Source organism: Dasypus novemcinctus, chromosome 1 (assembly GCF_030445035.2).
Source record: "Dasypus novemcinctus isolate mDasNov1 chromosome 1, mDasNov1.1.hap2, whole genome shotgun sequence".
In the NCBI taxonomy this organism is placed as follows: Eukaryota; Metazoa; Chordata; class Mammalia; order Cingulata; family Dasypodidae; genus Dasypus; species Dasypus novemcinctus.
The window spans coordinates 120,859,382-120,882,752 of NC_080673.1; the positions used below are offsets into that span (position 1 = coordinate 120,859,382).

Genomic DNA, 23,371 nt, shown 5'->3' on the forward strand with positions numbered 1-23,371 from the left:
GGGCCTTTAGGAGTGTTAACTTACATTAAGCACTTATTTATCCTTAAGCCAATTTGAGTAAAGATCTTTTAAGAAGTTTTATAAGTTAATTTGATAATGCTATCCAGACATGGGAATATATACACCAAACATATTGACAGACACAAATAAAGAACTTATAACTTCATTTTAAAAATTTCAGCCAAGAGTCACACATAAAAGCAGAGAAACACAGAAAACATAGAAATACAAAACTTACTAGTTTATGTAAGTTACCGTTAGAGTTATACAATTTCTTAATAGACTCTGAGTACCATTTAAAATAGGCATCCCATTTGGCCTGTTTTAATTAGGGGGCCCTTTTCCTTCTAGTGCACCTCTGAGATGAGTAAATTTGTCTAATTAGAACAGCCCCCCGCATACTGGCCACTGCAACTCTAGGTTGTCTTGGGTGGGATTTTGCACAGCCTCCAGCCCCATAATTGTTGAACATGTAATATGCTGGGATGCCAAAGGGTGGTGAATCAAAATTTTGAGAATTTTAGGATCCCATCTTATTTACGTTTTTTAAGGATCCCATCTTATTTATGTTGTACACAGGACAAATGAACCAGCAGTAGCAAAAGTGAAACTGTGGATGAAACCAAAAGCTAGAGGCTTATGCTCAAAATTTGAGTCTTCTTGTTAATTAAGATTGACCCACTAACCTTTCACTAGAAGCTAGTGAGATCAGAGAGCTTAAACTCTGAGTGGAGCTTGATTCCTAGAGGTAGTCACGCACAACCTTTGGAGAAGGCAAGGACAGAGAACTCAAAGGTTCTAAGGCACCTTTGTCTTTCTTGTTGTCTCCAGAGCCAGTCAGTCCTGTCCTCATTGTCAAAACTGATGAAAGAAATATTTTTCATGTAATTTAGGGTCTCACAGAGTGATTGAGGAATCGAATGGCATCCCATTCAGAAAGTAGAAAGGAAGTTCCACTGAGGGAGTGGAAGAGGAAACTTACACAGGGTGAAAGCTGGAGCAAGTAAGGAAATGTCCTGATTGGCTGACATTAAGTTTTCATTTTACTTAGAGGATCAATGAAATGGAGTGCAGGTACACATTGATTAGTATGACATGTTCATCCAGTCTAATAAGCTGTCTCTATTGGACCAAAGCTAGATTTATCACTAGGTATTGCTTTTTAGTGACTCTGTAGAGTGTGTTCCATTTTCTCAGAAAACCCTTGTAGGTCAAATATTTTTGTCCTCTGGAAAAGCCTTCTCAGAAAGGAGTCTTCCCCTAGCAATGCCCAGTTCAGCTGGCCATTCTATTTTACTTAACGTAAGAGTTAGGCACACAAGCATTGTTAGATTTCAGTCCAATGTGCCCTGGAAGAAGCTCTTTTCATTATTACTATTCTCATATTGGAGCACAGAAATTTACAGCTGTAAATTTTCTCACCATCTCCCCTCATCCTTGAAAGTGCTGTATGAATGATACTTTCAGTGACAATTAGCATGAGGACCTGAAAAAGTACAGTAAGCATGCTTTATCCAAAGCCCTACCTACCACTGACAAGCATTATCAACATTGTATGTGGTTCTTTTATTTTTTCCCTTATGCTTTGTTTTTAGTATAACCGAAATCATATAGCCTTTAATGGACAAAAGAAAAAAAAAAACACCTACACATTTTCCCAAGTTAATTTTCATACAGTTTTTGTAGACATTTTAAATGGGCTGCGAGCTTTATAAAATGGATATACCATGGTTTATTTAACCTTTTTCCTATGACTTATGAAGGAAACCCTGCAGGGATCTCTCTGGGTTCATGCCCTGAGCACATGAATTGGAGTCCACACTGAGATGTTCACGAGAGAAAGCAGAAAAGAAAGCAGGTTTATAACAGTGGAAGGACAGGAGACTAAGGTGTCTCCAATCTGCCTCTCCTGAGCAACAGGAGCAGGGATTTTATGGTTTGAACAGGGGAGGGTGGAGTGGTTACCATCACAATAGTAAAATATACACAAAGGTGAACCTAGTTTTGAAATAACCATAAGCGAGGGGTAAGATCAATCTAGCCAGTTTCAGTAATTTCAGGTATTAACTTTTGGCTATTCTATAACATACTGGAAAAGTAAGAAAAAGCATCTAAATAGTGTTTCACTAATCATTATCGAGAGCTAATTCTTTACTCTTAAAGCCTTACTTTTTCACTTCAAAACTAGGCACTTTTGTCTATCAACTAAGCAGCTAAAACTATTTTAACATTGGGTTACGGAGGACAGTACTGCATTAATCAAGACCCTGGTGATTGCAGGCACCAAAGTGGGGTTGGTTTTAAATTTCTGTGGTTCATTTATACCTTTTTTTCCTATGATAAATAATGTATCTTTTGAGTAACCAATAAACTTCTGTCTATTTAGATTCTGACCATTTGATATGAGTATTTTTAGCATATCTATATCTGATGCAGATATGGATTAACCTTCTGTGAAGTAATTGAATGGTACTTGCAGGGATGGTGGTGTCTAAGGGATCTTTTTGGTCCCATCACCTATCTAAGGCCGCACAGGTCTGTTTGACCCCTTCTCTGTTTTGAGCTCACAGCGAGGCTAAAGTGAGCCTGAGTTCTATTCTCTGGAGCAGAGGGCACAGACTACACATCATGCCAGTAGACAGCAGGTTTTGTTTTTGAGGGGAATTTCCCCTTTTCTGGTGGTGAGGCAGAAGTTGGCATTCCCTTTATTAATTTTTATTGTAATTAGTTGCCAACATTTAAAAGCTGACAATTACTAAAATATCTGGATTTCTAGCTTTTCTTTTAAAATGGATACTCTGAAAACTCTGTGCTCACTTTCTTAATTAGCTGCAGTTGAATTGGGGTTGTTTACATTATACAGGGTACATGTTTTCTAATTCTCAGTAATCTCCACTTGGCTACTTTACTTGCATTATAACTTCCTTGATCCTTGTGGGCATTTGAATTGCTACCTCTAATCTGAAACATAAATCACAATGATCAGATTTATCTTTTAATTCTGCAGCATAATAACCTCTTCAAAATATTTCTGAAACTTTAATGTATACCCTTGTAAATGGTCTTTAATTTCACACTAATGTCATTTAGCGAAGTTTAGAAGATCTATTCTTATTTGTGGTTTCCTGTTGATGTTCATTGCATTTCCTCCCCCACCCAGCTAAAGACTGATGTGATAATGGGTGCTAAAAAACCCCAGCAGTGCACGGGACAGTGTACAGCTGCAATGCAGGCACAATCGTGCATCGGCTATTGATATGCCTTAAGTTACAGAGCCAAGAGCTGAGCACCCAACCGAGGCTAAATGGAAACCATTTTTTCTAATGACTGAAACTTAGCTCAGAGTGTGGGAGATCTTTAAAAATGAAAACTCTATTGTAAACAACCAAGTCTGCAAGAGGATTGAGTAAATAAATTCACACACTCACAATGGAATCCTGCACAGCCATTAAAGTGATGTCGTGGATGAATGTGTAATGGTGTGGGAAATTTTGGGATGGGCCAAGCAGGAAAAGAATAAAATTTTAAGAGACTATGAACAGTATAACCATTTGGTTTACATAAAAATAATGATAGATGATACTTAGATAGTGCTTACTATATGCGAGATGCTATTATTATAAGTGTTCTACCTAGCTTCATGTATGACATGCATTTAACTCTGCTATTAACTATATCTTCTAAGTTTTCATCAATAGAACTGCTAAGTTTTTTTTTGTAATATAAAAAGCATTTGACAGAAAGGTAATAGAAATATAAGCAACATTTAAGATCATGGAAGTAATTATGAGTAGAAAATAAAGCAAACTTTTGCTTGTCTTCATAAGCTCTTCTTTCTTGTTTTTGTTGGTTTTGTTGCTGTGAGCATGTATCAATTTGATTTAAATAATAATGGATATGCATAAGAAATAACACTTGCCCTTAATTTATTTTTGTTTTTTGACTCAAAAGTGAATGCATACCTCTTAAGAGGTTAGGGGGTTTATGGAAATAGTTACAAGTAAGAAATTTCATTGACTGTCATTTTTTATGTTACATTTGTGAATTTTACGTTCCATGACAAATTCCTTTTACTTTGCTAAAGGCTGCCGAAAGCAATATATCAGAAATGGGTTGGCTTTCACAACAGGGATTTGTTAGGTTGCAGGCTTACGGTTCTGGAGCTGTCACGTGTCCAAATCAGGCAATGCTTTCTCACCAAAGACTGGCACATCCTGGCCATCTTCTGGCCTCTCCATTCTCTTCAGAGTTTTGTTGCTTCAGCTTCTTGCTTCCTGTTTCCCAGTTTCCGCTGATTTCAGCTCTTTGTTCTCATGGCTTTCTCTCTCGAATCCTACGGCTTTTTCTCTGTCACTCTCTCCATATTCATCCTGTTTATAAAGGACTCCAGTAAGAGGATTAAGACCCACCCTGGGTCATGCCCTACTGAAGTAATCTAATCAATAGCAATCTATTGTAAAGCTACAAGAGCTTTACCCCACCAGGAATGGGTTAGCTACAAGGACATGATTTTCTAGGGCTTATCCAGCTTCAAAGTGTCACACATGACATATATACACTTGTTCACTTTGTATAAAAATGTTTTCAATTATTTACTATCAAGTAAAATTGCCACAACTCTGGAAGTTATGCTATGCTTATCCTTTTGGTAGCTCTCTCAGATTACCTCATATAAATGATGCATGTTCCATATTCTGTAAAGGAACAGATAGTAAATATTTTAGGCTTTATAGGTCTGTGGTCTCTGTCACAACTACTCAGCTCTACAATTGTAACTCAGGGACCATCTAGGTCAAATGCTGAACTGATGTAACATTGCTATGTAATATAAACTGCCACACACAAAGACACACAAAGTTTTTTAGGGGTCCATGATTATCTCATGAGTCTTGTAGGGCAAGTGGAGTATGCACAACTTGGCTAATTCAGGTGTATCTTTCCCCTTTGCAGATCTGTTCAACTCAATGGCCAAACTCTGAAAATGGTGGATGATCAAACCCTGCCAGCTTTGACAGAAAAACCTCTCCGCCCAGGAAGTTCACTGGGCTTGCCAGCTTTCTCATATGGATTTTTTGTGATAAGAAATGCCAAAGTTGCTGCTTGTGTCCAAAAGTGAGAGGTGTACACTAGCCCTGAAATTGAATTTGGCAAGAATATTGATAAGAGTAAAGCAAAATTCTAGCTGCAGAAAGGCAAGCACACACATTATGAATCAATTCATGGGAGCTTCAGTGACACTAGGACACACTAGTGTCCATGCTAGATTTGGTGCAGTATTTTGATTCTGTAAGTAGGTTACTGTTAATAGTAATTGCTAATAATCCCTTGTGCCCAGCACTCTTCTTAGCACTTTGCATGCACTATTTTTATTTAAGGAAATTAGAAATGTATATGAATACTCTCAATCACACAGCATCAGTAACAATTACTTGAGTTTGGCCCAGAGAAAGTAAATGAAGGAAACATTAATTTTAAGAAAGTGCTTAGTTGTTTTTATTTTTAAAAACAGTTATTAGGAGGTTGTTGCATTCCTTCCTTCATATACCATCTCTATGGGCTCCCACAGGAAAAGGTTTATTGCTACAGTCTTCAAACTGGTTAGGTAAGAGAGACAATTTCTTTGCGCCTTAACAGGGAGCAGAAATTTAGCTCCTGCTTCTCTTCCTTCTGTTCTGTTTGTTGTAACAATAATATATGAGAGGATAGATATCTGATTAGAGGCTAATTGTTAATGAAAATTCAGAGGGAAGATAGCATGTAAACTCAAAATGAAAATTTTAAATGACTAAATTATATTGATTTACCAAGAGAAGCAAATTTAGAAAATATTCAATACCAATAAATTATAAAACCTTCCGTTAAGGTTCACTTTTAACCTCTCATTAGTTCTTATTTTAGTTGGGAAGATTTTGTCTGCAAGTAACAGAAAATGCTGATTCAAAGTGGCTTAAATAATAGGAAATTTATAACCCACATAAGAAGACATTCAAGTAGGTGGGCTCCAGCAGTTCACTGTGTCACCAAGGACCTGTTTTTCATCTCTCTGCTATGTCATCTTTAGTGCTCACTTTATTCCCAAGTTGGTAACATAATAGCTGTTACTTCTTCGAAGATGTGGCAGCCGCCAGAGGAAGAAGATGGCGATTTTATTCTATTTCTTCTTCATAGATTTGAAGAAGTCTTTCTCAGAGTTTCTCTCAGCAAACCTATCCTCATGTCTCCTTATGTCTTATTGATCAGAAATAGGTCCCATGGCCATTCCCCTGATCACTGGCAAAGCCAATGAGATTGCTATATTTGTCTCAGAGTAATCCTTTGGAGTGGAATGGGTGTTAGGGAGTCTATAGCACCGACCACTACAGTTTTGTGCATTTTATCAATGACAGAATGTGTTATTTTCCCCTGTATTTCAATTTCTAGAAATATAATCCTCTCTTTTAATTGTGAATACGGTCTCAATTAAATTTAAGTACATTTATAAGGAACTCAAGTTGGAACTTAAAGCTTGGATGCTTCAGTACCCTTAAATTTTATATGTAAGTAGTTTTTATATTTTCACATCTGAAATAAAATAATTTTATAACCTTAATATTGTATAATTGTTCTTTTAATAAAGCTTAAGCCTAGGATTCTTACATTCCTCCAAGCCTACAGAAGCCTCGTTTTCCTTCACCACTTTATTTGGAGCTCCTACCTTCATTTGTTCTCTCCTCCACCCCCAATGCCAAAAGCATGACCTTGAAGAAAAGAGATGAAGCACAAAATCTCATCGTATACATCCAATCATGATCCAAGTTTTGTCCTTTCTGTTTTTCTCTTCCTTGTGTCCTCTGCCTCTTAATAAATTCAAAGGCAACTTTCTCACTTATATTATTATAGTGATACTTGAACTGTTCACCCTGACTTTGCTTACAATTCTTACATAGCTCCCCATTTCTTATAGGCACATAAGGTCCTTCATAACCTGGTACCTGCCTATTTCTTCAGCCTCAAATTTTGATACTGTCTCCATGAGTTCTTTTCCAACCCACAGATCAATTGAGAGGTCTGAGTATACCTGCCCTTTTTTTTTTTTACTTTTTGCTCTTTTGTGCTGTTCCCTCTGTTCTCTACCTGGACTATCCTAACTCTCCTCTCTATGTAGCAAACTTCCATGTTTATTAAGACCCATCTTAAATATCAGTTTTAATACTTCCCTCTATCATTTAAGTAGGTTTAGTCTTTTTTCTTCACTCCCATAGTGTTTTGTACGTTGACTGTGGCATTTATGGTGCATTTTAATGTTGTACATAAAATTTTCGCACTTAACACAAAGTTTCAAGAAGCAGGAACTATTTCTTAAATCATCTTTGTATTCTCTGGGCTTAGCATGTTGTCTGGCATAGAGTGGCCACTCAGATGTTTCCTTAATGACTCAAATGAGCATTCAAATTTAAAACTTATTTAGGTGTTTTGATTTTGAATATACAGAAATATGTAATTATATTTCAAACCTGAAAAAGGTCTGTTACCTTTTCAAAATCTTTAAAATATAACTGGTAAATTTTTACTAATGGGGGGTGTGGTTATGTGAATAACAAGGGGGTGGTTACGTCTAGAAAGAAATACTGTCAGTTATATATTAATGAATATTGAATGCATTAATATTAAGGTTTTCTTTAACTTCCTTAGTGTAAGCTCTTGTCTGTGATTTCACTGAGACTTTTTGAGCCCATACCCTTCCTTTGGTGCTTAATCAAAATAAGTTATTTTCTACAACTCTTTATGTTGGCTGAAAACTGTTTGTCGTTTAGTGTGGCCCTTTTGGTTCACTCCTCCATGATAATGTGATTTTCCTAGTCTTGTCGTGATACTTATGTGTTCAGGGTTTGTCCGTTCTGTAACTGCATACATTTCTCTTTTTTTCCCCTGCAGTATCAGGGCCAGGAATTAAACCCAGGACCTCATATGTGGGAAGCTGGTGCTCAACCACTGAGTCACATCAGCTCCCCTGATTTGGTTTTGTCATTTGTTTGCTGGTTGTTGTTATTTTTTTGTTTGTTTGTTTTTAGGAGGCACACGGGGACCAACCCAGAACCTCCAATGTGGGACTCAACCAGTTGAGCCACATCTGCTCCCTTTTTTAAAATTCTGATGTGTTTCATCAACCTACCAAATCACCTGGTGCTTGATAAGTCTTTTAATTATCCTCCAACCAGAATTTTGATTACCAAAATTAACATAAATGCCCATTAATTTTATCTAATGCAATAAAAATGAAAGTAAAAAAATTAAAACTATAATTAAGCAGTCATGGAATGAATAACTAGTTTTCAACTGTAGATGTCTTCAGTGGTCTTTTAAACAATGTTATCAAGGATAAGGTACTTCTGACTTGTCTTTTCCAATTTTACATCCCTTTTGATTTTATAGATTTATGGATTAGAAAGTCCTGGAACAATATGAATACTTAAATACTTAAGAGTATTTTAAAATCTTTTATTGCCATTAATTCCTATAGGTGTTTAGGGGTTTGTTTGTTTTGCTTTGTTTTTGCTTTGGTAGATTTTATTCATGTAAAGTTTGTAATCATATGCAAAGTCATTAACTATGAATTCAAACAATATGGTCAATATATGTTATACTTTAACATAAGGCACTAATACAAATTTTTTAAAGCACCATCATGTCATTTTATATACACCCTATTTTACAAATTGACAATGAACACATACTTTTCATCTCATCTTTTGTCCTTCATTTATAGCTTCATCTATTCACAATAAAGTACCCTCCTCCCCCAAAGAGAATTAAATGCACTCATCCTTAAAGCTTATGAGATATGGGCAAAGAAGAGAACCACCCAAGAACAAAGCAAATGCACTTTTAATCCTTCAGTGTTCCAAAAACCTTCACTTTCAAATTCTCATACCAAGCCTAATGGAACAATAACAAAGCCTACAGCACAAATATTCAGATAAGTTTTACTCTATTAATCTGTACCAGAAGAACTTGTACATTAATAACAACAGAACTGTTCCAATACCATAGGTAAATGCACTTATTCTGGAAGCATTCACTCACTGAATTAACAAAATACACCTAACTAAAAGTTTTCCTGTTACCTTTTACTATTGTTGCCAGAAATGACAAGGTGTTCCACGGCACCATATACTTTCTACCATCCAGAAAACAGCATATTAGTCAACTATTTAACAAAATGTACAACAAAACTTTAGTATAACAGGCTAGATTTACTAGATTTTCTCAGTGTACTACAGTAGTTGCTGACTTTTTTAAAAAAGATTTTAAAAATTTATTTCTGTCCCCTTTCCCCCCTCATCTTCACCCCCCCAACTGTCTGCTCTCTCTGTCCATTCGCTGTGTATTCTTCTGTGTCTGCTTCTATTCTTGTCAGGCGGCACCGGGAATCTGTGTCACTTTTTGTTGCGTCATCTTACTGTGTGTGGTGCCTCTCCTGGGTGGGATGCGCTTTTTCTGCATGGGGTGGCTCCCGTTATGGGGGGGACACCCCTGTGTGGCAGGGCACTCCTTGCGCACGGCAGCACTGTGCATAGGCCAGCTCACCACATGGGTCAGGAAGCCCTGGGTTTGAACCCTGGGCCTTCCATATGGTAGGTGGATGCTCTATCAGTTGAGCCACATCTGCTTCCTGATAGTAGTAGTTATTGACTTTAAGTGATAATTTTTAAAATATACAGATGATTAATGCAAAGTTCAATATTATATATTGTTGGTGAGCTTGCTAGCAAGTAACATCTAGCCAAAATGGCCGCTAAGCACACATAATGGCTATCACAAACGGCACCGCCCTTCTTCCTCACCATTTTCCTGCCAGAGAAGCCTGCGCGCGCCAACTTCAAACCTGCCTCATCCAGTCAGTAGCCGCTTCATATTATTCCAATCCCCTTAGCCTATCTATAATTGCCACGTCACTTCAAGCCCCCACCCCTGCCTACATAAGCTGTACCACTTCCCCAATAAACTAGACCTGTGCCACGAGCCCGTGTCTCCGGGGTGGTTACTGTGTGTTTAACCTGGCTGTGTGATACCGGGGCCCCGTCGTCACTCACAACCCGTTCGAGAAGTTCGCCTCACCGAGGGGAAAGCCGTCTAGCTAACGGCCCGGCCAGCCGTCTAGCTAATGGCCACAGGGGAACAGCAACAATATATAAACTTGTCTGATTAAATACTGTTCTTGTCCCATCAGCATACAGATATACCGATAAAAAAAGCAATTTACCTAACAAAATTAAAGTTAATACCTTGAGAGTGAAATGGAAAAAAAAAAAAGATAAAGAGGTAAATGTCTTTTGTTGAATAGGTTACTACACTAACAGAACATCTCTCATATAGTGAACCCACTGATAGGTTGGATGCCATGTACAGATTTCTGAAACTCAAAACCTTTAATTAAGCTAATGCAGTCACTAAACTCCACAGCATTGTAAGGACCAAGCTCTACTCAACTAGTATTAAATACCCTGCTACTATTTTAGACACTTAAAAAAAAAAAAGCTTTAAATGTGGCAGTTCTATTCTTTCCTTTTTTTTTTTTAAATGGAAACAGAAGTAGAAAGGCGTTTTACTATTATTTTGTTCAGATTACTAACCTTCAGGATAACTGTTTTATGTGTTGGAAAAGTCATAAATAAAATGTGCTGAAAAGCAAAATGAGTCCTACTTGTTTTATTTCATTTATTTGTTTATTATGCTGTTCATAAAACAGAAAATTCCTATAACCAATAGTACAGATTATTTATGTAAGGTGTGGAAACTTTCTTTCAAGGGCTCCAAATACAAATGGCATCAAACACCAGGTTCAGGAAATACAGTGACCCAATAGGATGAATGATGTGTTGGATGGTTGACACCATTGTTGTTCTTTACCATCACAGGTAGTCAAGGTTTAATTGGATGATATAGTCACTATAGGTTATTTTTGTGTTTGCAAGAGTTACTACATTTATTTTATATTGTCAAAACTTTAAAGATCACTCTTAATATTAATCCAAATTTTTCTCTAGTAGGTACAATCTGGTCTGCCATAACTCAGCTCTTCATATTAATTTTAATTATTAGAAGATACCAACTAGCATAGGTAGGATGATAGTTTTTTACAACAAATCCTTGGTGCTAAACAAATATGTTAAAGAAATGACAGAGTGATTATTTCTGCAATCCAAATACTGGAGTAAAAAAGCAAGGGTTTCTGCCTATTCAATGTTAACAGAATATTATTTTGCCACTTAACACATGAATGATAAAAAAGGTCAAAAAATACTAAATTCTATTTTAATTTTCTTAACTTTTCTAGTGCCTAAAATATCAAGGCATAAAGTCTCCAAGGTAAATATAAAAATTTCTCTTCCTCATTCTCACCTAAGCAAAACCAGATTTGTATTCTGGTAATAAATAAATGTCTCTGAGACACCTGGATATCTTGTCAGCAATAAATAGCATGAGAAAGTTAAAAATGACAAAAAATAAAGAACCGTTTAAATTTTTATTTTTACTTATGAGTTAGGAGAAAGTAAATAAATATGAAGTGCAAAACCCCCACATTCTACAGGAATGGAAGCCCAATTACAGTCCAGTCTCCCTATGACCTCCTCTCGTATTAGGTCACATAATATCCACAGGTGCACAGTCATAGTCACACAACTAAATCACTTACACAAAGGCATTAGCCACAAAGTCTTCAGCGCTTTTCTCTATTTTCTTATGGGGGAGGAGGGAGAGAGGAGGAGGGAGGGGGGAGGAGGAGAGGGGAGAGAAATAAATAAATAAATCTTAAAAAAAAAAAAATATTTTCCCACAACTCTAACATTTGATTTTATGAACCAGGTCACCAATATGGTTATCTATTTCTTTCAACACTGTGCACATGTTTTCTTTATCTTCAGGTCCATATTTGTGGCCACTTGCATCGGGTTCTTTCCAATAGCGTTGCAAAGGTGACTGATGGGTTCCAATTGCTCAGCTGCATAGTAATAATATTTAGTCTCACCACAGATGACACTGAGGAGTTATAATTCATAGAATAGGAAGATGTGGTATTGTGAACCGGTACATCAGTACCAGGCCACATAAGTACCAGCACTTGTTCTGTTTCCTGAAGCTGACTGGTAACCCAAATAGGTAAAGTCTCATTCCGTCAAAAAGGACCCCTGTCGTTAAAGTCAGAAAAATATTTCTTTGTGACTGCATCGTACATGGAATTAGCCACAATGCCATGGCTTTCTTCACACAAGCCTGTCACAATATTGTAATGGTTTGGGAATGTTTTTATGACAAAAACATTAACATGTTCTACCAATACACCTCCTTTAATAAACTCTTTATTAAACTCTGGAGATGTCCTGAAATTCATAATTATACAGATAGTCAGCTCTGAAGTCATCAAAGGAACCCAACAGTGACTTAGTTGCTAAACCATAGGAAGATTTACCTCTACAGCCAGTCATAAATCCAGAAAATAAAAGTAGTGCTAATACTTCATCATAAACACGTCAAAGGAGAACAATCCCAGGGTTCCAGCCGCCGCTTCCTCCGCGTGCAGAAGCCGATGCCCGCTGACCCTGCGCTGCCTGGCGCTTGCAGGAGGAGGGAGACAGAGGCCTCCCGAGGCACCTGCGCACAAAGCGCGCCGGCGTGTGACTCACTCGCCCAGCCGCCTCTAAAGGTTTTTATGAAACATTTGATGTGAGTGAATTTGTTCTTTACTTATTTTCACCCATTTAATGTTAGCCCAATGTTCCTCCTAAATATTTAGCTTTGTTAAACACAATTTACATATTTATTCAAATTCCCATAGACCCTTCAGAGGAGGATAACAAATCTAGTTCATGTGATTCTGCGACACTCCAAATCTATTAAGGCAAACATTGCAAATTTAACAGAATCTTCCTAAGCACATTAAAGATGAAAACCTCTTGTAAACCTAATAAATCATACAAATTTAGTAGATCAAATTTCCTAAGTCATTAAACATCTTAAACAACAAACATAGATAGCAAAACCCATATAAACTTGCCCCAAAATATAATCTCTCTATCCCAAAGTTACAAATTTACTTCCCTAACCAGAGTTAACAGAATTACCAATTCAGACCCACACATTAGCTAAGGTAATAGATTGAGGTTTTGACTAGGCAGTCTGGAAACAGGATATACAACCACTAGTGTGTTGGGTTGGACCCCTTCTTCTTTTGCTTTCAGGATTGGGGTTCTCCAAATCAAAGCCTTGGACAAGGGCTCCCGGTCAAGTAATTTCCTTGGGAGGTGATCCCAGAAAGCAGGAGTGAGTGACTGGGGACAGTGCAATGGAGAAGAAGGAAAAGCCAAATTTAGGGTGTGTTACTGAGTTTGCTGCTCTAGGTAATGGAGCTTGTTTCTACCAGTACTGTTAGGAGCAATATGCAGTGCCTCCCAGAATTTTTCTCTTATTTTTATTTATCAACTAGCATTTTATTGTCACTTTACTGTCAAATACAATTTTTTTGGACAAGATCACCCTTCAAATAAACTTTTTTTTAAGGAGATACTCAGGGTTGGACCTAGGACCTCATACATGCAAAGCACGTGCCCAACCACTGAGTTACACTTACTCCTTAAACTTTTTTAAGGCATGAGGCAATTATAGTTAATGCTTGTACTGTTTAAGCTTGAAAGTCACTTTTGCAACACTGCAATCCTATTTGGGGAGTCAAACAATATATATTTTTTATAAGACCTTCTCTGGGATCCACCACCAAAATCAGATGAAAGGCAGTGGAGAAGTGAAAGTGACTGTAAAGATAAAATATTATGATAAAGTGGAAGTCCTTCAAAAATGTAAATCTATGCAAGTGAAGGGGACACATATATCAACTATCCCCTGCTTTTTCTGAAGAGTTTGCAGCAGTTGAGTGGCACATCTGAGAGCCTACAGTGCCTAGGCGTTAGAGCCTAGAGGGGATCCCTGAAGGGTGGGACTCCACTCCTGCGACTGTTCTATTGTACTATAAATTAGCAGAGTGGCGTTTGGGTGCCCACTTCAGTCTCCTGGCATTTTCATCGGCTGTTGTTCTGGAGATCATAATCCCTCAGGGCAGAGCCAGCTTCATGGCATGCAACCTTTGCAGTCTGCTTGGGGCTCCAGGCTCAGAAGAACCTCTTGTATGACTTAATGCCAGTTCTTGTCATCTTGAAATTCTTAATAATTTTTCATTTTGTACTGCACCCCACAAATCATGCAGTCGGTCCTGCCTCTGGGCACAGGAGAATAAATGAGTCTTCAAATCTGAGGTTCATATTCAGCCAGTCCTCCCAGCACCTATGTTTTCTGCCAGATGTACTACTAATTTTGCTATCTACCAGTTTTAAAAAGATGATCTTTGTACCTTTCTCCTGCCACTCTTTAAACTCTTTGCCAAGGCATTGTATTTTATAGCATTCTGACAGCTTTTACGAAGACCTGTTATTACTGAGCAAAAACAAAAAATATATATCATGCTATTTTAGGAATCTAGCCCAAGGAAACAGTGTGACTGAAAATTTAGCTGAATGAATTATCAGAGATCCTGGGTGGAGGGGAGTTATGTATGGTAGTGAAAAATTGAAAGTCATCTGAAAGTCCCACAAGAGAATGGTTAAATCAACCATGGTACATCCATATAAAGGAATATTTTACAGTCATTAACAGTGATTTTTGGAAGTTATGTAATGACAGTGGAGTTGCTCACAATACTTCAAGTGAAAACAGCAAAGAAAGCTTTCTGTATAAAGGTTACAATCAGTAGTCATGGAAAAGATTTAATTTCCTGTAACATAGTAGATATCTTGTGCTTAAAGATAGTGCCAGTCACAATTAAAAGTCAGACGTTCATGTTTCCAGTCTTGTTCTCTACATACCAGTCCAACAAATATACACACATATATTTTCTTATCATATGAAACACACCATGTCAGCTGCTATCAGAGATTCAAATATGCGTAAGTCCAGCTGACACTTTCAGTTCTTATCTTACTTGAAGCGTTTGATACTGTTGAGTACTTCCTCTTCTTGATCTAATCTTCTGTCTGGGCTTCCAGGACACCACCCTCTCCTAATTTTCAAACTGCCCCTCTCTGTATCTTAATTTGGTTTTTGTTTCTCTGCCTGCCCTATATGATGAAGTTTCTTTTGAGGCAGTCCTTAATCTCAGCACATTCCAGGATGCAATTAAATACTCTAATACCTGAAGTTCCAGGAAAGGCCCATGAGCTCTCTTTCTCTCTGTTGAGTTTTTAATATTCAACTTCTATTAGTTTTATCCTGAATGTGCCCACAAGGTGTTCTGGATCAGAGACAGTTCATTATTCACTTGAAAAGCAAATACTGACTGTTCGGTACCCCACACTTGATTCTTACTCCTGGGGTGATGCAATAAACACTGGGCCAAGTATCCTACACATACAAAAAGTGGGGGGAAATGGATTTTGCCTGCTTATATAAAGGAGAAAGAGGCAGCTACCTCCTTGCCTCTTCTGAAAGGAGGGAGAAAAACCTTTGCTCCTTGGAGACGTGATGGAAAGGATTCTGGGATCTCACACTAACATTTTGGAATGTAAATAAAGTCTCTCCAGGGACCAGGTAGTCTTGTGTGTCTCTTTTGCAACCTAGAGACATCTCCAAGCTCCTGAGACTCTTTCCCCTACATCGATACCTGGGGAGATAGTACTCCAGGCTTCCTGGCACGTTGGAAGCTTAAACTAGGAGGCTAGTCTGGGCTGTAACCATTTGGCTCTTTCAGGGAGATGGATTTTATTATCCTTTTGTATCAGAGCAATCAACTAGACAAATTGCTACAGATGTAATCAGCAAGTATGTGAAAAGGAAAGTGTCTGGAGAAAGCAAAGGCAAATATTCTCTGTTTTAATATCATACACATCTATGCATCCCAGGAGACTAGAACTTTTCACAGGACCACTGAGAAATCCCGGAAGATTTATTTCCCTATACCTCAGAACTTTGCCAATTTCCATATATTTATGAATTTTGCCTTTTTCTGTCCATTATTGATTTCCAGCTTCATTCCGGTATGATCAGAGAAAGTGTTTTGTATAATTACAATCTATTAGAAATTAGTGAAACTTGTCTTGTGACCCAACATATCTTGGAGAAGGATCTGTGAGCACTTGAAAGGAAAGTAGATCCTGTTGTTTTGGGGTGCAGTGCTCTATAGATGTCTGTTAGGTTGAGTTCATTTATCATATTATTCAAGTTCTCTGTTTCTTTATTTATCCTCTATCCAGATGTTCTATCCAATACTAAGGGTGGTGTACTGAAGTCTCCAACTATTATTATAGAGACATCTATTTATCCCTTCAGTTTTGCCTGTGTGTGCCTCATGTATCTTGGGCACTCAGGTTAGGTACATAACTATTTATTATTGTTATTTCTTCTTGGTGAATGAGCTTCTTAATCCCTTGTAAGAGTTTTACATTTGAAATCTATTTTGACTGATATTAATATTGCTACTCCAGCTCTTTCTTTGGTTACTATTTGCATGGAATACCTTTTTCCAACCTTTCACTTAAAAAAAAAAAGATTTATTTATTTATTAATTTATATCCCCCCTTTCCCCCACCTTCCCTCCCCTTCCCCCACCCTGCTGTTTTTGCTGTCTGTGTGCATTTGCTGTGTGATCTTCTGTATCTATTTCTCTTTTTTGTCTTCTCTTCTCATTTTTTTCTCCTCTAGGATTCACCAGGATTTGACCTGGGAACCTCTGATGTGGAGAGAGTTTCCCTGTCAGCTGCGCCACCTCAGTTCCTAGTTTCTGCTGCGCTTCACCTCTACTCTCCACTTCATGTCTCTTTTGTTGCATCATCATCTTGCTGTGTGACTCACTTGCATGGGCACTGGCTCACCACACGGGCACTGGCTCTCCACGCAGGTACTGGCTCACCATGCGGGCACTTGTGCAGACACTGGCTTGCCATGTGGGCACTCGGCTCACCATTCAGGCACTTGACTTACCACATGGGCACTGGATCACCATGCAGGCATGCTTTCTCTTTTTCTTTTTCACCAGGAGGACCCAAGGATCGAACCCAGGTCCTTCCATATGGTAACTGGAAGCCCTATCACTTGAGTCACATTTGTTTCCCCCAACCTTTCACTTTTAACCTGGTGGTATCCTGACATCTGAGGTGAGTCTATTGCAGACAACACATAGACGGCTTGTATATTTTTGTCCATTCTATCAGTCTATGTCTTTTGATTAGGGAGGTCAAGCCATTAACATTCAATGTGATTACTGTAAGGGTATTACTTACTTCATCCATTTTGTCCTTTGGCTCTCTGTTGTCATATCATTCTATTGTCTGTCTTCTTACCCTTTAGTTTACCCTTCCTAATAATCTTCATTTCTAAACTCTTCTCCAAATCTCTTGCCCCTGTTTTTTCCCTTTCAGGCCATGGCACTCCCTTTAGTATGTCTTGTAATTCTGGTTTTTTGGTAACATATTCTATTGGTTTTTGTTTGTCTGTGAAGACTTTGAACTCACTTTCATTTTTGAAGGACAGTTTTGCCAGGTACAGAATTCTTGGCTGGCAGTTTTTCTCTTTCAGTACCTTAAATATATTATACCATTTTCTTTGCGTCTCCATGGTTTCTGATGAGAGGTTGCCACTTAATCTTATTGAGTTCCTTTTATGTGATGCTTTGCTTTCCCTTGCTGCTTTCAGAATCCTCTCTTTATCTCTGATATTCGTCATTCTGAATAGTAGGTATCTTGGGGTAGGCCCATTTGGATTTATTCTGTTTGGGGTGCATTGTCCTTCTTAGATATTGATATTTGTCTTTCATTAGGGTTGGGAAGTTTTCAGCCATTATTTCCTCAAATATTCCTTCTGCCCCTTTTTCATTTTCTTCTCCTTCTGGAACACAAATAATGCAAATGTTTGTGCATTTCCCTTCGTCATATAATTCCCTGAGACTATGTTCCATTTTTTCCGTTTTCTTCTCTTTCTGTTCTCCTGTCTTTTCCAGTTCAGATGTTTTGTCTTTGAAATTATTAGTTCCGTCTTTGCTCTTTAAATCTGCTCTTATGTGCCTCTACTGTATTTTTTTAAATTATCTCCCCCCTTGTGGCTTTTTGTGTGCTGTCTGCTCTCTGTGTGCATTCACTGTGAGTTCTTCCGTGTCTGTATTTATTTATTTTATTTCCCCTCCCCCTTTGTAGCTTGCTTGCTGTCTGCTCTCTGTGTCCATTCACAGAGCGCTCTTCTGTGTTTTTGCTTGTCTCCCTTTTTGTTGCATCAGCAAGGTCAGCTGTCTGCGGCACCTGTGGACCTGGTGGCCAGACGCTCCGTAGTGTGCAGGCGAGCCTGCCTTCACAAGGAGGCCCGGGACATGAACTTAGGGCCTCCCATATGGTAGACGGGAGCCCAACTGATTGAGCCACAGCCGCTTCCCTCTCTACTGTAATCTTAATCTCATCCATTGTGCCTCTCATTCCTGTAAGGTCTGTTACTTTTCTTTGCAGGCTTTCAAATTGTTCTTTATGTTCTCCTATTGTCTTCTTAATGTCCTTTATTTCTTTAGTCATATATTCTTTAAATTCTTTGAAGTGATTTATGTGGGTTGTGTTTTTTTAATCACTGATTTTTTTTTTAATGACTTTCTTTTTTTTTTTAAAGATTTATTTATTTATTTAATTCCTCCCCTCCCCCGGTTGTCTGTTCTCTGTGTCTATTTGCTGTGTCTTGTTTCTTTGTCCGCTTCTGTTGTTGTCAGCGGCACAGGAAGTGTGGGCGGCGCCATTCCTGGGCAGGCTGCACTTTCTGTCACACTGGGCGGCTCTCCTTACGGGTGCACTCCTTGCGTGTGGGGCTCCCCTACGCCGGGGACACCCCTGCGTGGCATGGCACTCCTTGCACGCATCAGCACTGCGCATGGGCCAGCTCCACACGGGTCAGGGAGGCCCGGGGTTTGAACCGCGGACCTCCCGTGTGGTAGACGGACGCCCTAACCACTGGGCCAAGTCCGTTTCCCTTAATCACTGATTAATTGTCTTAAATCCTATATGTCTTCAGGATATTTGGTTAGTTCTTTTGGCTGGGCCCTCTCTTCCTGTTTCTTAGCATAGCTTGTAATTTTTTTGCTGATGTCTAGGCATATGAATATGTCGGTGAATTTACTCTGATGGCCAACTACTCTCTCTTGCCTATTTTTTTCTTCACAGCTCTTCTTTGATATTTGGTTCAACTTATTCTAAGTTCTTAAAATTTCCCAGCCTAAGTTATCAAAATTGAGCCAGGGGCTCACTAGTGGGGCACAGATTTTCTCCCAGGGGTTATGATACAGATAGAACAGAGAAGTTTTTGTCCATGCTTTTTCCAGACTGGCCAGCAGAAGGCTCATCAGCACACCATTCCACGGAGGTGTTTTCTGTCTGGGGTTACCTGTGTTCCTATGTTGAATCTCGAGAGTGGAGATTCAAAGTAGGCTCTGCTATGCAAATTCACTGCAGACTAGCACCCCAATCTCCCCTCCCTTTCCCCTTGAAACAGCTGACAGGGAAGAAGATGCCTGTTCCCTTCTCAGTCATGCGCATTGAGCCAGGGGTTTTAACCACTTGAATATCCTGGAAGTGGGGAAGGGGATTCCCTCCCAGTCACCGAAGGGGCTCACGTTTATTGTTTTGGCTTCTTTGTCTCTCTGTTTCTTATCCTCCTGGGAGTTGTTTAGCACTGTCCTGGTCTGCTAACCTCCAAAGCAAGTCCCTCCGGCAGCTTTTGGCTCTTTCTCCATTGTTTTGTGAAAGCATCGAGTTCTGCCTGTTAGTCCATCACCATCTTCCCACAATTCCCTACCTCAGAACTTTGCATGTTCTTGTTTTGTTTCCTTGGGCGCTAAAGCAATACCATGCAATGGATTGACTTCAACAATGGGAATTTAATGACTCATGGTTTTGAGTCCAGGAAGAAATACGAATCAAGATATCATCAAGGCAGTGCTTTCTCCATAAAGACTGGAGTTCTGGGGCTGGCTGCTTGCAATCCTTGGTCCTTGGTTCCTCTGTCACGTGTGGCATTGCACATGGCAGCCTCTCCTGCCCTCTCCATTCTTTTCTGGTTTTGTTGAATTTCAGCTTCTTGCTGTGTCTGTCTGAATTTCAAGCCACTTATAATTGACTCCAAGAATAGGATTAAGACTTATCCTGATTAAGGTAGGCCACACCTTAATGAAGTAACCTCATCAAAATGTCCTATTTACAATGCGTTCAGGCCCTTAGGTATGGATTAAATTTAAGAACATGTTTCTCTGGGGTACATACAGCTCCAAACCTCCACAGTGCTCTTCAGTCCTGCCCTCAGCCTTCCTCCTACACCATCCTTGCTTGGTTAATTTGGACCTGACCCTCAGGTCCCAGACTGTATACCACATCCCTTCTTTTGGGAAGGATATTTTGACCCCTCTCCCACCTCCACTCTAACCTGGGTGAGATGTTCCTCCTATGTATTCCCATGGTGCTCTTAGTCCATATTAACTAGCATTGTCACCTAGTGTCTTACTTCCTAAGGTTGCCATAACAAATTACTACAAACTTGGTGATTTAGAACTACAAAAATGTATGCTCTGGAGGCCAGAAGTGTGAAATCAAGGTGTTGAGAGGTCCCTCTAAAACCTGTAGGGAAGAATCCTTCCTTGCTTCTTCCTAGTTTCTGGTGGTTTGTCAGTAATCCTTGGTGTTCTTTGGCTCGCAGCTGCAGCACTTCAATCTCTGCTTCTGTTGTCACATGGCCGTCTTCTTCCTGTATCTATCCAAGGCCCTTCTCCCCTTCTTATAAGGACATCAGTCATATTGGATTAAGGCCCCACTCCAGTATGACCTCATTTTAACTTAACTAGTTCTATCAGAAATGACACTAGTTCCATATAAGATCACAATGTGAGGTTAGGACATGAACATATATTGGGGGGAAGGGGGGCGGTGTCACGATTCAATCCATAACACCAAGTATTAAACACTGTTTTCCTCTTTAATTTATGTGTTCCTTGACAGCAGGGCTTTTGTTCCTTAATAGACCCTCTGCTAAGCACAGGGCTTTCATAAACTAAAAATCCAATAAATATTGTGTTCAAATATACTCTCTGACTTTAGGAAGCTTACAATCAAAATGAGACAAGCATATGGATCACTATAATACAAAGGAAAATTACTAAAATCATATAGAAAGATAAAAATAAATGTCTATTGGTGTTTTAAAGAGAGACAAAAAAATTAAACTGGCAGATTTTGTCTAGAGTTCCTAATGCTCATGAGCGGTGGTAGTAGTGGCAGGAAGATGCTGCTCTTTCATCTGAATCTCAGTTGGTGGAGAGGGCAGTCAAACAAAGTAGCAAACTCAGAAACTCAGCCTCTACCTCCACTACCCCACCCCCAAAATCTGGCTCTTTCTCCTACAAAACACAAAAACCAATGTGTTCTAAGGATTGCTCAAAAGATAAAGAGGACACCAAAGAAGCAAGAAGAACCCTAGCTCCAGATAAGGGCCCTCACGTTTTGACAGTGATGATTGCAGGAATAAGTCTGGGACTGGTATTTCTGCATCAGGCTATAGAGGAAGGTCTGACAAGTCTGAAAGCTCCAGTTTCATTTGGATCTGCTCAAAGTTCCTTTTGCCAGACATAAGACAACAAATAGCACTCTTGCTCCAATCTAAATTTCCAAAAACAGGTGAAAAGGAAAATAGAAGGTGGAATATTTCCCCCAAGTCTGTGTATGCAGACACGGGAATGTTTCCAAGAAGTATATCTAAGAATCACATCAGTAGACAGCAAAGATGGAGTGGCTGTGGTGATTTCTTAAAATAAGACAAGAGTGAAGTATGCTGCATCAGTTGACTCTTCCTTTCATGATAGATTTCTCTGTAGGATGTGATGCTGTTCAATAGTGTTTTAGCCACAGTAGAATTTCTTCCAAAATTGGAGTCAGTCCTCTCAAACCTTGCTGCTGCTTTATCAATTAAAATTCTAAATCCTTTGCCATCATTTCAACAATGTTCACGGCATCTTCACCAGGAGTAGATTCCATTTCAAGAAACCCCTTTATTTGTTCATCCATAAAAGCAGGTCCTCAACCACTTAAGTTTTATAATGACATTGCAGCAATTCAGTCACATCTTCAGGCTCCACTTCTAATTCTAGTTCTTTTGTCTTTTACCATATCTACATATACTTCTCCACTGAAGTCTTGAACCCCTCATAGCCATCCATAAGGATTCTTCCAAACTCCTGAGAATGGTGATTTCTTTCTTTTTTTTTTTTTTTTTCTGTGTGGGAAAGGATGATCTTGAGCCTGCAGGGAGCTAGCGGGCTCCAGACTTCTCCAAGTCCACATCTCTTTGCCTCCAATTCTTATGTGTCCAAGGACAGGAAACCACCGACATGCCTTTGTAGGAGGATGAGAATGGTGATTTTTGACCTCCTTCCATGAAACATGAATGTTCTTAATGGCATCTAGAATGGTGAAACCTTTCCAGAAGATTTTCAATTGACTTTGTCCTTATCCAGCAGATATCTATGTCAGCAACAACCTTACAAAAGTATTTCCTAAATAATAGGATCTGAAAATTTATCTCTTCTTCATATTTGTCTTCTTTTTGAGAGCCCTTTTCTTCAGCAGTACTCAGACACTTCAGGTTCTGGTCCATCAGTCTGATCTGCTCATCCATTTCCCAGCAGTGGGATTCTGTTGGCTCAACTCGTTCCTTAGTGCATTCCAAGACCCCTTCAGTAATCACCAACTTAAAAGCCACTTCGTCGTACTTCAGATGAGGATGTTACAGCAACTTGTACAGCAACTTGCCTCTTCTGCTGTGTGCTTAGCTTCTTTGAGTTGGATTTTCTGGAGTTCCATCTTATCTTCATCTTTTCATAGCTCTGTCACTTTCATCAGCTTTCTCTGGTTCCTCCAGCTTTTGCAGGGTAGTGGCCAGGACATCCTGAGCGCGGTCCAGCTCCTCTTCAACCAGCTGGACCTGACTGCTCAAGGAGACCACCTCGGTCTCAGTCTGCTCCAGGACCCGCCTTTCTCCCTCCCCTTCCCCCTGGAGGCATCATCCCCCTGCTGCTGTGCCACCTGCATCTCGCGCTTCCCTGTCTCGATGGTGCTGATCCCAGCCACGGTGCCACCCAACAACCGCTCCCTTTGGAGTTCCTGCCTCTTACCCTCGGCTTTGCAGCCGCTTCGCCGTAACAATTGGTTTGTGCTTTGTAACATTATTCCATTTTTTATAATATTGTGTTTGTATAGTGTTATTGTGCAGTTAACTTGAGCCTGAGCTTGCTATCTTGAGAAAGTCTTGCTTGCTCGGTTGGCTTTTTACTGTCATC

General features: G+C 39.2%; 1 protein-coding gene and 1 non-coding gene across 2 annotated transcripts in view; one reads left to right on the plus strand and one right to left on the minus strand.

Moving 5' to 3' along the window:
* The window catches only part of HPSE (heparanase), a 45,317-nt gene extending 38,728 nt beyond the window's left edge, over positions 1-6,589 (plus strand). The window contains exon 12 of the mRNA XM_004472675.5: positions 4,951-6,589. Coding sequence (XP_004472732.1) covers positions 4,951-5,116 — 166 coding nt within the window. The 3' untranslated portion in view covers positions 5,117-6,589. The remainder of the gene's footprint in view (positions 1-4,950) is intronic.
* A 15,719-nt stretch (positions 6,590-22,308) lies between these two features.
* LOC111758955 (small nucleolar RNA SNORA38) lies at positions 22,309-22,440 on the minus strand. The gene has a single exon (XR_002793070.2). It is a non-coding gene; the product is annotated as a small nucleolar RNA SNORA38 (small nucleolar RNA).
* Between the last annotated feature and the right edge of the window lie 931 nt (positions 22,441-23,371).